This window comes from Aptenodytes patagonicus, chromosome W, assembly GCF_965638725.1.
Source record: "Aptenodytes patagonicus chromosome W, bAptPat1.pri.cur, whole genome shotgun sequence".
Classification (NCBI taxonomy): Eukaryota; Metazoa; Chordata; class Aves; order Sphenisciformes; family Spheniscidae; genus Aptenodytes; species Aptenodytes patagonicus.
This window is the reverse complement of record NC_134981.1, coordinates 44,478,263-44,496,185: the sequence shown is the minus strand read 5'-3', so window position 1 is coordinate 44,496,185 and position 17,923 is coordinate 44,478,263. Positions and strand designations below refer to the sequence as shown.

Sequence of the window (17,923 nt, the reverse complement as noted above, 5' to 3'; positions counted from 1 at the left end):
CGGTAACCAGAAAGGGTCTCCGTCATTCTACCCCTCTTCCCAGCCTTGTACATAGTATGTCTTTCTCAACTTTGACTGCTGTTAAGGGCTTCCTTCTACTTCTCTTTCTCGCTTAGTCTCTCTTTGTACTGTTCCTATAACTCTATTACATGTGTATAGTGGTGTTTCTCAAAAACAGCAGAACAAAACTAGTTTCAGTCCATTACAATGGTATGCAGATAAACCAGACAGCCACAGCTTCAGCTCCCTAAGTGTGCACCAGGATTAGAAAAGTTTATACCTGTCACATAACAAAAGGCAATACTTAATGACATCAATGACAATTTCCATTTGAATTGATAAAGGAGCACATACTTCATGACAACAAAACATAACAGCCAAGTATTAATCACACAGGACTGAAAACTCCTAAAAAGAAATCAAGATACAAGAGCTGAAGTTCTCTGGCAGGTTATGAAGATTACCCTGCCTCTTATTGGGCATGTAAAAATAATGGCCTTTTGATTTAAAGCTTCCTGTTGCTCTCAAGGGAGTTCTGTCTTTGGGTTCTCTTGGATGTCTGAGCTTGTGTGTGCTGCTCATCATGTTCTTTGTCAGCAACAGAATATATTTTTTCTGCACACAGACAGTATTAGTTAGCAACCTGATTTTTCCTAACAGAAGAACAGGTAAGACAGCGCCTTCCTTAGAATTATTTTAAACAATACTTTCTCTAGGTCTGACTGGCAGAGTACAGAGGTAAAACTGCTAGCCTGAAAGACTTGCAAAATGCTTTCATTGAAATTTAAGGTTATTCAGCACAAGAAACAGGACTGGTTGGCATGTATGCTTCTTAAAACTTTTAAATGCTGTTTACTTGTAGAGTCAGAACTGATTTTGGTTTACATGGTCAGTTTCTGAATTTATTGACTACTGATTGTAAGACATTATCACGTATGTTCTGATATTCTAACAATGCTAAGGACAGATCTCACAAGTCCATCAGGGTTATATTCTAACAACATTTTTGCTACCTGCACTGATTTTTCTGCTCACTTATTTCATTGTGCAAAATAAAGGCTTAATAGGGTGTGCCTGAAATTGAGCTATCAAAAAACCCCCACAAACACATCAGTTAGCAATGATGAGCTACAGGAGCCAGAACGTAATAGTAAGCAATCGGTGTCTTAAAGAGATTACATAATCATTCAATGGGCTGTGCAACAGCTCAATGAAAAAAGATAATCTTTATCATGTAATTAAACATGATCTATGCTAGCACTGGACTAAGGACAGTCAGAAGTCTCATGCTGCATTTAGGTTCTCTTGCATGGCACTTACTCTGCTTAATACACATACCCACATATGTATAGTTCACCTGTAATGGCAACAGTTGTGCTTGCCCAGGTTAAGACAGCCTGCACTCTACCATTTCCTTTTCCAGCATCCAGATGGACACTACACTCCCCCCCCCATGATAAGGTCCAACAAAAGGACATCATCTACCTAGAATGTCATCATATCCCAATATGAAAACTTAGCCACCTCCAATCTCTCTTTAACACCACTGGCTTATAGGAAAATCAATGTGACCATCTCAACCATTTCTGTCACACCAAGAATTAGATAACGTCAGATTCTTAATTTCTGCTTTAAAAAAGAGGGGGAAAAAGACTGTCTGCTACAAATAAAATAAAGTTACAGAAAACACCAAAGCACTTCAAAAGACTGCTTTTTATTTCCCAACCCATCATATGATATAAGTTACGTTCCTCACACATGCTGGGGATGACTGCAATGTTGCTGTTACAAATTTCATTAATGCTAACATGGTTACAAATAGCAAAAATAAAAACAGACATCAAAGATCAGTTTTCATTCTGTCACAGTTTGACAAAGTTCAGGGCAGTGACAAGGACACAAAGCTTTCTGCAGACTCAGGAAGACAGTCCAACAACAGCTGCCTCACCTCATATTGGGAAACTTTCTCCGCAACTTTAAGGGTGAAAACCTTTTATTTCTAAAAATCAAATAAAAGCTTATTTTACATGTATGCATCTGTATTACCTAAAGCCAGAAAAATTATATTTCTGATGAGGTAAAATAGATTTATTGCTAAAAAAATAATTATATATTTTGGATGCACTTCCTTGGTGCCTCTCTGGCTTGAGAAATTGGGTTGAGAAAGCGCAGTAAAAAAAAAAGAACTGTACAAACTGAATAAAAAATATAAGAAGCAAGAAAATGCACAAGAATACAAATCAGACAAAACTTGTACATGTAATTCAAACTTTCCAATTAAATATAAAATCCAGTAGCTGCTTACTGAGCTGGGACACATGTCCTTGGTAACAGGACATGAGCTATTCACCTCTGGGTCACTAGTTCTAATCCAACCAGGAACAACAGTGACCACAAGTTGTTTACAATCTGACAGCTACTTAGTAGCTTATGTGAAATGAATTGGTGGTCTCAATCCATTTCCTAGTGGGCAGGTGTCCATATTATAGAAAACCACCCATCACAATTGGTATCCTTGTTGACCATTTCAACAAAGAGACTGAGAAATTAATGGATATGGAGAGTGAAGTATCCTTTCTTCCAAAGACATGGTCCATTCAGGTCAGAGCTGAGCCACAGTTTTTGGTGGAGAAGTCAAACTATAGAATTTTCTGGGTGAAGCAGCAAAGAAATAAAGGACTCCAGACTCTGATACTTCCTGGAAATCAAGGAGAAGGTCTACAGCTAGTATAGACTTGTAACTCTCTAATAGTTCATGGTCCTATGACAATTTACACCAGCTGAGGAGCAAAACCAAATTTTTTACTTTTCAGTAATTTAAGAAAACATTCGTGCATTCTTAATAGCAAGCCAAAATCCTCAATCATACTGAAAATGACTGAATCATAGAATCATTTAGATTGGAAAAGACCTTTAAGATCATCAAGTCCAAGTGTTAACCTAACACTACCAAGTCCACCACTAAACCATGTCCCTAAGCACCACGTCTACACATCTTTTAAATACCTCCAGGGATGGGGACTCAACCACTTCCCTGGGCAGCCTGTTCCAATGCTTGACAACCCTTTCGGTGAAGACATTTTTCCTCATGTCCAATCTAAACCTCCCCTGGCGCAACTTCAGGCCATTTCCTCTCATCCTATCGCTAGTTACTTGGGAGAAGAGACTGACACCCACCTCGCTACAACCTCCTTTCAGGTAGTTGTAGAGAGCGATAAAGTCTCCCCTCAGCCTCCTTTTCTCCAGACTAAACAGTTCCAGTTCCCTCAGCCACTCCTCATAAGTCTTGTTCTTTAGACCCTTCACCAGTTTCGTTGCTCTAAAGTTTCCAGGAGTTCTGCTGAGCAGAGTATGTAATGGACTTCAAGGTCTAAACCTAATGATTTTAAAACATCGGAATATAATTGTTTTAACTTACTTTGACTTGACTAAGAGTTTCTGCTAGGTAATACATCAAAAACAATTTGTTGTGTCGTTCCATAGATGTCAGTTTTCCTCGAGATCCAACTTTTCATTTAACCTATCAGTGCCCTTTCCTCAAATATGTAATTGTTTTCCTGTGTGATTAAAAGCAGCATTTTTAAGCCTTTTCAGCTGTACTCCTGGGATGGCACAAATTTAACCTGTATATGGAGTAGCACAAAATCTGAATACAAATTTTTAAAGGAACAGAAAACAGTCAAGACAAATTCTTTATCCAGAACCTCTATGGGGATACCATTTCCTAAATGATGTTTTTAGGAGACAGCAAAACTAACATATAGAAAAATGAAAGGAATGAACATATTATGAAACAGGGTACAGTTTCTTCCAAGTATTCCCTACCAGCTGCTTGCTGTACCATCTGTTGTTGCCTAAGCAGCTTCCTTCTGAATGGCTTTGCACTGAAGCAAAACTGTTCTCACTGTTGGACACAATCAGGTCAGGTCACCGCTCCCCCCAGCACTGAACCTGCTGCCTGTCACGGCTCCCCCCATCTCAATATTTCTTACTGGCCACCAGCTCCCAAGACAGTGCTGCATCTGTCAAGAGGCCCATTTCTCTTAGTTTGCTTGCTATTCACACCAAGCAGTAAAGAGCACATTTGACTTTGTGTATGAATGTAATTAGAGATTCCTGTCAGATATACTGAGAGTGTGACCATATGTCTAAGTTTATTCTAAAACACAAAGAACTGGAAAAGAAAGTTAAACGAATGAACAAACAAACCCCACAAAACAATCTTTACTTTCTACTTTTGGCTAGCCTGATCATTCAGATAATTTTACTTCACTACCAATCCTACCACATTGCAAAAATGATCTATTCTCCCTTTAAATCCAAAATTATTAGAATCTCTAGAAATAGGAGGAAAAATGCCCCTGCTGTAGCAAGTATATATAAAATACCAGAGATTTTATTAAACCAATTTCTGTACAATTAGCTAAGACCTCCTAAAATCCACATAAAGACAGTGTCAGTGCTTGCAATATACGTTCTCTATCAGTGCATTCAGCTTGTTGCATAACATTAACCCCCAGCTCCCTTCTCTCACTTTCTGTGGAGTTGACATCACCCCTCAGCACTGAGCACTATTTTCACCATTATACAGCGAGGCCTCCTTTCATTGTCTTTCCACTTGAGGCCGCATGGGGCAGAACACAATGGAAGCCCCCAGCTTCACACACAGGCTCCCCCGGCCTATGAAGAACATCACTCTGGACTGATCTATTTCTAACACTTCCTTCTCTCCGCATCTGTGCGGGGAAACACACATCACCAGGAACCACTTTCATGACTTTGTTGCGATCAGGATTAGCTGGATTAGGGGTTGATTCATAAGGACTCCCTGCGGCTGTGAGGAAGTTTCATCACAAGGTCAGTGTGGTGGGAACTATATTCTGTCAACACCACCACTCCTTATAGCTGACTACAAAACAATACAAAAGAAAAAAGTTGCAAATGTGAAATATATGAATGAACAGTTTATGGCAACAAAGAAATTTACAGATTTCCCCATCAGCTGTTTAAAAAGACGTGTACACTTCAATGATGTATTACTTTAAAACAAGAAACCTGTATTAGTAATTTTAAATTTATAAAAAATTTAGTGGTTTAGGAGGTGGGAGGAACCTGGGGAATAAGTGTAGCAACCCACACACAAAACCACAGAGGAACTTTTGACACTTATTCTAAAACCAGTCATGCCACTTGAAGATTGTTGCACTGTTGAGATTTTATTACATATAATGCTGTTACCTTCAAGGCTATTTAATTCCTAGACCCTAAGTGCAATAAGTAACAGAGACAAAAAAAGAAATTGTGGGTTGGAATGCAGAAAGGAGAAGCAAAATTCAATTTTTTTGCTTTTGTTCCTTAAAGCACAATTACCAAACTCTTGCCTTTCTCCCCAAAGATACCCCTCCCCCCATCATAAGGGCATCACGCAAAGACAGCAACACATTTGTAGCCTGCATGATGCAAAACAAAATCTATAGTGAAAGAGGGGAACTTTTTTTTTTGCATATGTGTGTGTGTAGTTTTGGGTTTTTTCTTTTTTTTTCTTTAAGAGCAGTCCCTCTTGATTGAACAGCCCAGTTCTGTGCAAAGCCTTATCTGTTATATTTCTGCCTGTCTTTCTCTTCAGTTTAGCACATTCACCAACACGAGAAAAGGAGGTAAAGCAATGGAGACTTTGACCTGCAGCTGTAACACAATACTTTCGCACAGCCCTGTCGACCCCTGACATAAATTTTACACCGCAGCTGGCATTTACACACTTAACATTACCATATGTATAGCCTACTCTGTGCTAATTATGCTAATCACCTGTCTAACGCTCTGCTGCAAAAAATGGTTGTATTTAGCAGTCCACTGCCTACCAATACAGCTTACTGTGTGGCTGAAATGTACATTCAGATGGACCTGAATGGCAAGAGTTTTCCACGCTGCTGGCTTCATTCAGACCACAGAAAAATTTATTCAAGTCAACTGCTTTCGGTCCTCAACAAAAAAGTTACGAGAAAAAAAGTGAGTGTGTTCCTGCCCTAACATTCTAAGTCTGCTTGCAAGCAAAATGATAAATCAATTGGTGTTGGAAACAAAAAGGGGGAAAGATTTCTTTTGCCAGCCATGTGAAACTGTAACCTATTTAAAAAAAAAAAGAAAAAAAAGGAATATAAAAGGTCATCCTATTTCCCCAAATCTCTAGAAAGAGCTAGCTAGCTAGATGCTTAGGCCTGATCACAATTCTCTCGAGTTGCTAGCTTTTATCTACAGTTGAAAGTCATAATAAACACAGTTTTATTTTGTTTCATGGTCTTAATAACTTGCACTAGAGTATCATATTTTCTATTATTTACCACTTAAACAGCATCAGTTTCTAAACAGCAAGGGCTTCTTTTCTGAGTATGAGGAATAACTCCTCCTCAAGAAGTCTGTAGAATAAGTCCAGTGTAAATGAAATCACGATCAGGCCCAAGTGGACAATCAAACAAGAGAAATGCACAAGAAACACCCTCCAGGAAAACTAGCACAGGAAAATATCTCTTTTAAATAACTGTACTCTTTTTGCCATTATAGAAAAGGTAACTTACAAAGAAAAATTTAAAGTTGCAATGGGTGGGTTTTTTACATTATCATAGTGTCAGCAGGAAGGGAGAGATTAAATGAGTTCCTAAAGCTTATTTTTCTTCTGGCTATCTCACTAAGGAGACTACACTCAGATCTGCATTGGGATTACATTCCTGTAGCTATTTAAATATAATTTATCACATACAAATAACTTCCTATAACCCCTTCCCCTCTGCACACATCCAAGGAAGCTACAGCAACTCAGAGATTTGTCCAATAACCCAAATGTAAATCTGATTATTGCATCACCCTTGGCAATTTCCCTTTCAGGTCAGATTTGCGGAATCTCCTTTCAACTAGTTTTTAAGTGTTATGAAATGACATGTTCATATACAAAATGGAAAAATGTGCAAATAAACCTCCTATATTCACTACTGAATCTGAAGAAGATAAGCACACTGGAAGGTAATTAATCGTTAATACACACCAAAGGATATTTAATTAAAAACAAGAACAGCTCTGCAATGTTTATATCCAGAAGGTGCGGTAACACACTCAGTCTTTCCATTACACAGCATGAGGTCAAGAAGAACCCTATGCCTCTGCCTTCCCTACTTCCCATCTTTTGTCTACTCTGCTTCCATGTGCGTGAGTACATGATTGTGCCCCTGTACTCGGCACTGGTGAGCCTCGAATATTGTGTTCAGTTTTGGGCCCCTCACTACAAGAAGGAGATTGAGGTGCTGGAGTGTGTCCAGAGAAGGGCAACAAGGCTGGTGAGGGGTCTGGAGAACAAGACTTATGAGGAGCGGCTGAGGGAACTGGGACTGTTTAGTCTGGAGAAAAGGAGGCTGAGGGGAGACTTTATCGCTCTCTACAACTACCTGAAAGGAGGTTGTAGCGAGGTGGGTGTCAGTCTCTTCTCCCAAGTAACTAGCGATAGGGCGAGAGGAAATGGCCTCAAGTTGTGCCAGGGGAGGTTTAGATTGGATATTAGGAAAAATGTCTTCACCGAAAGGGTTGTCAAGCACTGGAACAGGCTGCCCAGGGAAGTGGTTGAGTCACCATCCCTGGAGGTATTTAAAAGATGTGTAGACGTGGTGCTTAGGGACATGGTTTAGTGGTGGACTTGGCAGTGTTAGGTTAACGGTTGGACTTGATGATCTTAAAGGTCTTTTCCAACCTAAACGATTCTATGATTCTATGATACATGGTGAAGGTCTTTACTTTTCTCTAATATTTTACATATTACATCCCTGTTTAAATTAAGCAGACTCAGCCAAGCCATATCTTGATTTCTAGCATCTGTTTCAGTTATTATTATCTGCCAGTTGAAAGCACTAATTTATTTTCGCTCTTTCAGCTCTAAAATACTGGCTGTGCAGCCAAACGCACAAATAACATTACAACTACTGTGCCTATTTCAGAGTGTGTGGATTTTCCCCCTTTGTTTTCTTTTCTTTTTTTAAATAGATGGACCACCTCGATCTCATGGCACAGAACACTACATTGCAACACTTGACTGTGTAATACATCTGGCATTTTTGGGCAGGATTCCTGAGCTAGAGGCCAGAAGCCCTTAAGCAATGATTCTGGGGGGTGAGGGGAATCATACAAGTTGACTTAACAGTGCTCATTTCTACTTCGTTGCACTTAGCTTTTGGTTACTGACTGAAAAGTAGAAATGCATTGGACTAGTAAACAAGAGAAGGCTGTTTCTTTTAATCTATCTTATTGTTAATAAATGAAGACCATATTATAGTTCAAGGGCTCAATTCCAGCTTCAGGTATACGGGTGCACAACAATGCACATGTGCCTTAAAATATCAGCTTTTTCTTGCACATGAGCAATATACAGATGTTTCAAATATACAATGAAGACTTGTATATTTGAAGCTGGAATGAAGTTCTGTATGATTCTCTAAAGGAACAGCATCTTTGTAGGAGTCCGGTTATGTTTTTCCTCATTCCCTTACCTCATATTTTGCTCAAGGACTGAAACAACTAAGTTTTCAAAAAAACAAGCAGAAGTTAAAGCCAAGACATTCATTCTAAACAACAAAATTAAAATCTTCCCATACATGAAAATATATATATGGTCAGCAGTTTCTATAAAGGACTTTTTACCTCAGAAAACTGCAATTTCTGCCAAATTCAGGATGTTTACAGCAACTGAGGTGATGCTGAATAAAAATAACAGGGGAAAAAAAAAAGCAAGTAAATTGTATTTATGGTTATTAAACCTTCCTGTTAAAGAAAAAAAAAAGTTTATACAGCTAAGAATAAGATTTTTTTTTTTTAATTCTGAATTCAAAGTTATTCCTTGTAATTCCATTCCACCTATTTCTAGTAAGACCCTGCAATACACAATGGATCAAAATTATTACAAGTCAACATCACTGGATGAACAACAAGGATGAACATCTGGCATTCATTGTTCATATTTAGCATATTGTAAATAGAAAAATAAATAGCATAGATCATGCAAAACAGGAGCCAAACATTTTCCTGTTCTCCCTCTTGATTCATGGGCAGAGAAATAAAGTGGCTATTATAAGATACTATGCATTTTCAGTACACAGAAATCACAGAATCATTTAGGTTGGAAGGGACCTCGTGAGATCATCTAGTCTACCCCCCCTGCTCAAGCAGGGTCAGCTAGAGCAGGTTGTCCAGGACTGTGTCCTGTCAGGTTTTTAATATCTCCAAGGATGGAGACTCCAAATCATACTCCATAGCACTGAGTTTTCTCTTGTGAGGCACCATCTCAGAAATCTGCTCCCTCAGTAAAGCATCAACAGTAGAAACTCATAGTTTCTACCAGTAATAGCAGAAGTTGTGTATCTATATCTTTCTAAACTCTGACAGGAGACTACACTCCTTACTGTAGAACTGTCACTTAGCCGTTAAGGAGTTTTACTGGCTTCTTCAGGTTTTCCCAGATAGAGTTACTAACAATCACAAATAGGGAAAGACTTTCTACATAGTACAAAACTGGAATGATTAGAGAAACGAAGAGAAGCAAAGGCATATTGAAGATAAATAAGATTAAGAAAATATATACAACTGTAGGGTAAACACATGGGGTAGACAAAGAATAATGAACTGCTCGGTAAAATTCTGCACTTTAGCTGCTACTGAACTCCAAAAAGAGCAGCTAGGACCATGTATAGCCACATCATCATCTTTGGAGAGAAAAAACACTGTGCAAAGGCTGGAAGACTGAACTTAATTCTATACACAGGAGAAAAAGCCTGACAAGGAACAGTACTGCAAAGTCTATAACCAAAACAGTATTTTAACCAATCAGAATATTCTTAAATAGCTAGCTGTGGGGCAGAAAACTTTGCAAGCACAGTTTTACCTGACTGTTCATAGGTTGAAGTGCATAATTCACTGTTATGTTAACAAGAGTCATGCATAAAAATCCATGAGTATCAAGATAAGAACATATTCCATTAGACACCAAAAGGAAAGCAGTTGCAGACACAGTAAAATTAGCATCCCAGTGGACACAACTCTAACAGGTCATAGGGAGGTCAGCACTGAAGGAGAAATCCAAATGAAATATAAACATGGCATTGTGGAAACCAGACAAATCTCCCATAGCTTTGTCCAGCCAGCACTAATATAGGCATCTGCTGTGGAGCATAATCTAAACAAAGGAATCAGTCAATTCATACACCTGGAAGCTGTCATATTTTGGAGCCTCCTAACAGTTATGCATAACTGAAACATTCACTTGCATGTAATATCCTTTAAATTTGTTGAGCGGTCAAGAACTGTTACGTGTATACACAGTGTGTATTACTACCTTTCTGAGGAGCCACCACAAATACTATTTAGTAACAGTTGTAGGACCATCTCTTCCCACAGAAAAAATAAATCATGAAAATAGATGAGTGAGGAGTTTTCCTTAATGCATTCTCTGTTGAAAGTAAGTTTGAGTGTCCATGGCTTTTAGAGTTCACTCTTGTCTGAACCCAGCTCTGCTGAGGAATAATGAGAAAGGAAGGCCCATTCTCTACAAAAGAGACCACTTAACAAGTAATAGGAACTAGCAGACCTCAAACCACTCATCAACACTTCCAGGTGGTGCCACAACTCCAGCAGCAGCCTGCCCTACTGCTGAGCTAGCCCTACTGCTTACCTACATTCCCTCTGTTCCTGCTCAACAGCAGTGGCATAGGGAACAAGAAAATAATGTGGCTTTCAACTGTTCTATTTCACTCCTGGATTAATGAACCAAAATCTCCAAGCTCTCCAGTACTAAAAAAATGCCCATCTCAACCTGTTCATAACCAGCAAAATCCCCAGGGTGTAGGAATTCACTCAAAGCTCAGAAGAGAGGAAGAAAGGAATGGTGCAACCAAGGCAGTGCCCTGTCTAAGTGTACATGTTCCAACAGAAAAAGAAACAGACCCTTCCAAACAAGGATTTATAGTGCACATTCTGGCACAGACATTAGACACAGCGTGATAAGTTTGGAAATAATAATGAAGATTAATTTTCTGGAGCCTCAAGTAAATTAAACTCCTCTGAAGTTTGAAAGGCAAAAGGAACCACGTTCTTACAACTTAGGGGGGTGCCAGTTCTACAGAACAAGATCTTCCTCTTGCCCTTCCCATAATAGGTAGAGTGGGGGCACTTGTCATGTATTAGTCTGGTACAGTTTTGTACAAATGCTGGGCGAAGGCCTGGCTACACTAAAGTAATTCCAAGTTCTGCCACTGCTTTCAATGAGTTCAGGTTTCACCCTTTACCTTCTCAGTGACCGAAGAATAGTCGCACTATTCTAGACTAAACTAGAGTTTCATCTTTAAGAGTTTTAACTCAGTGAAAGAGGAACTTTAAATACTTAAGTTATTCTTTTGATGCATGAGCTTTTCAGCAATGAGCATCAACCCTGAGCAGTGACGTGGATACCTGTCAAGATGGAACTTGACAGAGACCTATCAATGATTTAGAATGTAATAGCTGCATTGAAATAATTGGCAGGGGTTGGGTGGGGGGATGCTGCAGGGGTGACCTCTGTAGGAGATCATGGACTGCCCTGTGTTGTATACAGCAGGTTCTAACTGCAGGTCAATGGAGGTAACCCTTCCCCTTTATTCAGCACTGGTGAGACCACACCTGGAGTAGTGTCCAGTTCTGGGCTCCCCAGTACAAGAGACATGGACATACTGGAGAGAGTCCAGCAAAGGGCAACCAAGATGATGAAGGGACTGGAGCATTTCTCCTAGGAGGAAAGGCTGAGAGAGCTGGGACTGTTCAGCCTAGAGAAGAGAAGGCTCAGGGGGGATCTCATCAATGTATATAAGTACCTGAAGAGAGGGTGCAAAGACAACGGAGCCAGGCTCTTTTCAGTGACAGGACCAGAGGCATTGGGCACAAACTGAAATGCAGGAGGTTCCGTCTGAACATAAGAAAACCCTTTTTCACTGTGAGGGTGACTGAGCACTGGAACAGGTTGCCCAGAGAATTTGTGGAATCTCCCTTCTTGGAGATATTCAAAAGTCATCTGGACATGGTCCTGGGCAACTGGCTCTAGGTGGCCCTGCTTGAGCAGGGGGGTTAGACCATATGACCTGCAGAGATCCCTTCCAACCTCAACCATTCTGTGTTTCTGTGATTTTTTCCTTGAGAATTGCATTTTTACTGCTAGGCCAGTCACACAGGTATTGTCAGCAAGCAGTTTCTTTTATCAAACTGTCAGGAGAAGCAGGTGGCATAAGATGGGACTACCCTTCCTAGTAAGTGAACCCTGGTAATATCAGGATAATAAACCTCAGGGACGAGGTGCTGGATGGGACTGCAATCAAACATTATTTACCAAACACTTATAAAAAGGCAGAGACAAAAAAGTAAGAGCAAAAATTGACAAAAGAAACTTTGCCACAACAATCTTGCAAGGAATTAAGAAAGAAATGTTGAGGAAAAAAGAATGTTCACAACTGTTTGCATTAGTAATTAAGGTGCACAGCACCTAATAACCAGAACAGATTCTGAATGTACATCTCTGCCTATGGGTGGGATCCTGCAGCGCCTGCTCTATTTTTCTGGGCTGTGGGGGCTGATTTCATCGTATTTTGGGCTCCTCAACTACATGTACCAAAAAAGTTCAATTAGTAGCACATTATTTTTCAAAATAGGAAGAACAATACTCACTAAATGATCCATGAACTTCATCCTGACACCAATACGGCTGTCATCTGCAAAGATAAAATCTGGTCCTATATGCTATAACTTGTCCACAGGGCAAGACAGACCACCTTGATAATAGCTGGTAACTTTGCACTCAGCACTAAATTCTCAACACACACACACACACAGAGGTATTTACTAATGATTACTTATGCAGTTTTCTGTATTAACTTTTATAAGCCAAATTCTGCTGCAAGCTACTTTGACATAAATCCAGAGTAACTACCACTGTCAACAAAGTCAGTCTGGTTTTACATCAACACAGCTAAAGAGGGAATCTGATGCTAAGTAAATAATATTTTTCTCCCTGAAAAGAAAAAATGACAACCTGGAGTCATGCCTCTCAGACTAGAGTAACCCTGAGCAGGCCCCCGGGCAGGAGGGCAGTGATGCTGACTGCCTCCAGACCCTCAAGGGAAGCAGCAGCTCCACATTCCCCCACCCGCATGCTGGGGTGGGGCTATTTCTAAAGGAAGCACACAAACCCCCAGCTTCCCAATACAATTTCTTCTCCTTTACCAAAGCAACCTTCCTACACTGGTGCTTACCAACACAAAGGCAACACGGGTGAGCCTTTTGGCTGGTTTTGGAGGATATCTTCCCCTCTGGCCTAGGGCAGTGCCCACAGCCACCCCACACCCAGCTGCCCAGCCACAGCCTCTGGGCGGGCCAGGCCAGGTTTCACTTCAGCAGTCTTTTTTTTTTTTTTTTAACCTTGAGACAAATGTTTCTCCCCGACAGTTGAAAGCTGTCCAAAAAAACAGGACCACACACAGGCACCCACCCCTCTAGGCCATGCTCCTCATGCACTCCCAAAATGGCAAAGGGGGGGTCTCCTTGCAGTGCAGCCTCCCGTCTCCGGCAGCGGGGTCAGAAAGACACCGCTGCCAGCAGCCCTCCTGTCCAGAGAAAGGGGCTGGAGGGTGGACAAGCGATATAGCTAGGGGCAACAAGGCCAGGCACTCACCCAGAGTGCACAGCCCACTGTCCTGCAGCCCTCCATGGGTGGTGAAGTGGTATGTGCCACCCAGAGCCAGTGCCCTGCTGCCCGCCCCTTCCCAACCTATACACATCTCTCACGTTCACCAGCTTCGCAGAGCCTCGCAAAACACCACAGCGCTGGGCACAGCCAGCGCTTTGTAGGCTTCCCCTGGCTGCCAGCCCAGCCCCCAGTCAGCAGGCCCTCCTCAGCATGAAGGTCTATTATATACATTATGCACACACACACACACACATGCATGCACACACTCTTAAAGTCTCTGACACTCAAGCTCTTTTTATCCAGCTCCTGAGGTGGAAGGGGCAATGTGGGGAGGGATGGCATCAGAAAGAAGGGGATCTCGGACTTACCTTCCACCCACAGCTCCTCCACGTTGGTTTCAAGATTTGCTGCCCTTAATCCTACAGCGAAAGCCCCAAATATGAGGAGGCCAACAACCAAAAACTTTCCACAGTTTTTTTGAATGTAACAGCCCAGTTTAAATAATAGTCTCTGAAACTTTGCTCTCAGCCACAGCGGTGCTTTTCTTCCAGTAGCTTTCCCCTACAAGGCAAGGAAAGGTTAGTAGTTAAGAGGCTGGGGCAGACACTGACACAGGCAAGGCACACTTATTCCAAGAGGGCATATGGGGAAAGCCCCCCTACAAGCACTAATGCAAGCAGAACAATTATTTATACATAAATGCTCATATCATAGAATCATAGAATCATAGAATCATTAAGGTTGGAAAAGACCTCTAAGATCACCGAGTCCAACCGTCGACCCAACACCACCATGCCCACTAAACCATGTCCCTAAGCGCCTCATCTACACGTCTTTTAAATACCTCCAGGGATGGGGACTCAACCACTTCCCTGGGCAGCCTGTTCCAATGTTTAACCACTCTTTCAGTAAAGAAATTTTTCCTCATGTCCTCATATCCTCACAGTGTCCCTTGGAGTAAGGACAGTAATGCTGTCCTTCATGAAGGGCCTTCACCCCATGGTTCAGCCAAGCAGCTTGCAACCACCATTAAGTATTCCTGTAGGCCAAGATGTGTACCTGCTGGTAACCGTCCTATTGCTAAACCACCACACAGGTTTGGGATTCGATCACTGCTTGAAATCCATATAAATGAGACAGTGTGTGTGTGCCTGCTCCTTGCCTAAGCTGCCCATCACTGTCTTGCACTCAAGTCACCACTACCAGTTCAGGTTGCAACACACTCATTCACGCTGGCAAGATTCATGGCTCTAGGGGAGAAATAACCTATGTCGATGAATCTCAACAGGCATGTCAAGAAAAAAAAAGTCCCCTTTCCTGTTCTCATTAGACCTCTAAAGGGCTGATGGCAGGGGTGGTGGTGGGTGTCGATGGTGAAGGAAAACTACTTTGTAGGTATTTGTTGCCATTTCTCCCATTCCCAGCCCTTAGCACAACTTTGTAGTAAATGCATGATCCACGTAGTGAGCAGTACTGTAAGATCATAAGCAATTAATTTCCATAGAGTTTGGAGACACTGTGTGATCTTAATTAGGAAGTAGAGCAGCCATCTGTAAGTTACGACAATATTTGTGAACGGAAGAGGGCAGCCACGTGGATTTTTTTTGCCTTTCCCCTTTTTACAAAGCCTAGAAATCTACTCGACGAAATGAAATGCTCTTTGCAGAAAGGCATTATCTCTTGAGATTGTTTATTTTGAACGTTTTTTGGTTTGCAGACGTTAGCGGTTGGGACCGTTTCCCCTTCCCCTCCCCGAGTCGGGCTTCCAGCGCGCTCCTGCACCTCCGGCGTTTCCACGCTAACAATAAAGCCAGTGAGCCAGGGGGACTCAGTACGACCTGCACAGAAGATTTAAGGTAGTAATTTATTTACAACTTTCACTTTTCCTCCGAACGCTGGGGTAAACGTTACAAACTTTCTCTGCTATGAGAACCCCTCTCTGAGGGTAGTCGCGTTTTCGGCACTCGGTGGAGAACTTCGCAAAAGCACAACTTTTTGCCAAGAAAGCAGCCGCTCATTTTCTCCCCTTTTCCGGTTAGAGACCGGTGTTAATGAAGTTGCAGAGTGCTACGAGGGAATAGAGAGAAGCAAAGGAAGTGGAGAGGGGAGAGGAAAAGCGAGAGCGGGCCACAAACTACCTGGGGGAGGCCGGGAGGGAAGTGAAACTGCCTCTGGGAAATTTAACTAGAGGAGCGCTCCGCAGCACAAACACACACCAGGGAAAGCATACGCAAGAAGGAAGGGAAGGAGAGCACTCTCTCCCGCACTAGAGTAACAGACGTCCCTCTCTTTTTCCCAGCATTTTATTGGTGGCTGTTTCATTTCCATCTCCTCCTTCCACCCCCCACGAGAAAACACCTCCCCCATAATAATAGTACTAGCGTATATCTATATCTCTGAAAAAAGTCTGAGAGATTGAATGCACCTTTGAGATCTGCTCCAAGGCGAAAGCAGCATCGCAGTAGCTTGGTCGCTGCAGATACTCCCGGTCGGGCGCCGCGGCGCGCTGGTTCCCTCCAGTCCTTCGCCGCCTCCCGCTATCGCTCCTCGCCGCCCGGCCGGGGTGGCCGCCGTCCCCCGCACCGCTGCTCGTCTCCGGCTCCAACACGTTAACGGCTGAGGCCATGTTGCCGCCGCTGCCGGCGGGGTGAGGGAGTTGCCTTTGGTGCTGCTGCTGCCGCCGCTGCGGCGGGGCCCGGAGCCCGGTAGTGGCCCGCGGAGCGCGACGGGGCCCGCGGAGGGCTGGCGGCGCTGCAGACCGCGGGCTGCTGCTGCTGCTGCTGCCGCCGCCGCTGCTGCGCGGCCGCTTCACGCTGGGCGTTGGGCGGTGGCTGCCGCCGCGGCCGCTCCTGCCGAGTCGCACCCCGCACCTCCCATTGCCACATCGCGTGCGGTCCCAGAGGTGCTGGCGGCTGCTCCCCGCACCCAGGGAGGGCGGGTGGGCAGGCGCGACCTCTACCCCCCCCCGCCGGTTGCCGCTGCGCTTTCCTCCGCTCCCGTTGAAAACGCTTCCTCCGGCCGCCGCTGCCTCTGGGAAGCCGCTGTCCGCGGCGGCGCTCAGCGGCGGCGCGGCAGCGGCACGGCGGGCTGTGGCTGCTGCTGCGCTGTCTCGCCGCGCTGGACCATACTGCCTCAGCGCCGGGGTGCTACCCGCGAGCCGCGGGGCCGACGAGGCTCCGCGCTCTGCCCCGCGGCGGCGGGCGGGCGGCTGCCTGGCGCTCTTCCCCGGCGTGTGTGCGGCAGGACCGAGCTGGAGCCCCTCGGCTCAAGAGATGAGGTGAAGAAGAAAAAAAGACTCTCTCCATTTGGATAAAGAGGAGGAGGGGTGGAAGGGGGGGCGTGAGAGAGAGAGAGGGAGGAAAAAAAGAGCTGAAAGCCCGCCCCCGGGGCTGTCAGATGGCTTGGGTTTCTACGAGGCGGATTGGCTCGAGGAGGGTAGAAATTACTCAGCAAACATGACTATTATTAGCTGCTTAGCAACAGCTCACCAAAGTAGAGAGACCACCCAGGCAGGCAACTCTTGTGTGTGCATCGCCAGCTTCAGGGGGAGCCTTAAAGAGATCCAGCCTTCTTTGCATGCAATACTTCCATTAAGGAATGCCTCCCCTCCTTCTTCATTTTTCAAGGTTTTTTTTTCGTTCGGGATGCTTTTAGACAAATACATGCCCAGAACTTTCTCGCGATCAATATACAGATTTTTTTTTCTTTTAAAAAAGAGGGGGAAACGGGAGGAGAGCAGCATTAAACGATTTCTAAAGCCCTTAAAAGAAAATCCTTTTAGGGGCACCTTGTCCTCAAGCTGCAACAAATACTGGGAGGTCCAAGCTGAATTCCCAGGCTTGCAGAAATAATGACAGGGTGGTGAATACTGCGGTAGGAAGTGCCAGATTTTTTCTCACTCTGACTTTATTTTTTAACTAAAGAGGTGACTTAGTTCCTTGCAATAAAAACACCCTGTCCAGTTAGAAAAACACAGTGGAAGCTTATCACTTGAGGGATTTAAAGTCACACAGTAGCTAGCCTGTTTCAACTTAGGGCTCATTCTTTAAAACTGAAACCGGAGGATAGCCAATTTTAATATGTTTTAATGCAAAAATTAATGAAACGCAGCCTGCCTGGCCGCGCGAAACACTTAAACTATACGTGATTGTTTACTTTTTTGGCACCGCTCCTCTCCGTCTCTGT

The 17,923-nt window shown here is 43.3% G+C and overlaps 1 protein-coding gene across 1 annotated transcript in view; it reads right to left on the bottom strand.

Annotated features, from left to right (window-relative positions):
* Positions 1–16,364, bottom strand: part of LOC143172104 (protein patched homolog 1-like) — a 98,574-nt gene extending 82,210 nt beyond the window's left edge. The window contains exons 1-2 of the mRNA XM_076361359.1: positions 16,164–16,364; positions 14,107–14,299 (exon numbers count right to left, since the gene is read on the bottom strand). Of these exons, the coding sequence (XP_076217474.1) occupies positions 14,107–14,299; positions 16,164–16,364 (394 nt within the window). The remainder of the gene's footprint in view (positions 1–14,106; positions 14,300–16,163) is intronic.
* Positions 16,365–17,923: the final 1,559 nt, after the last annotated feature.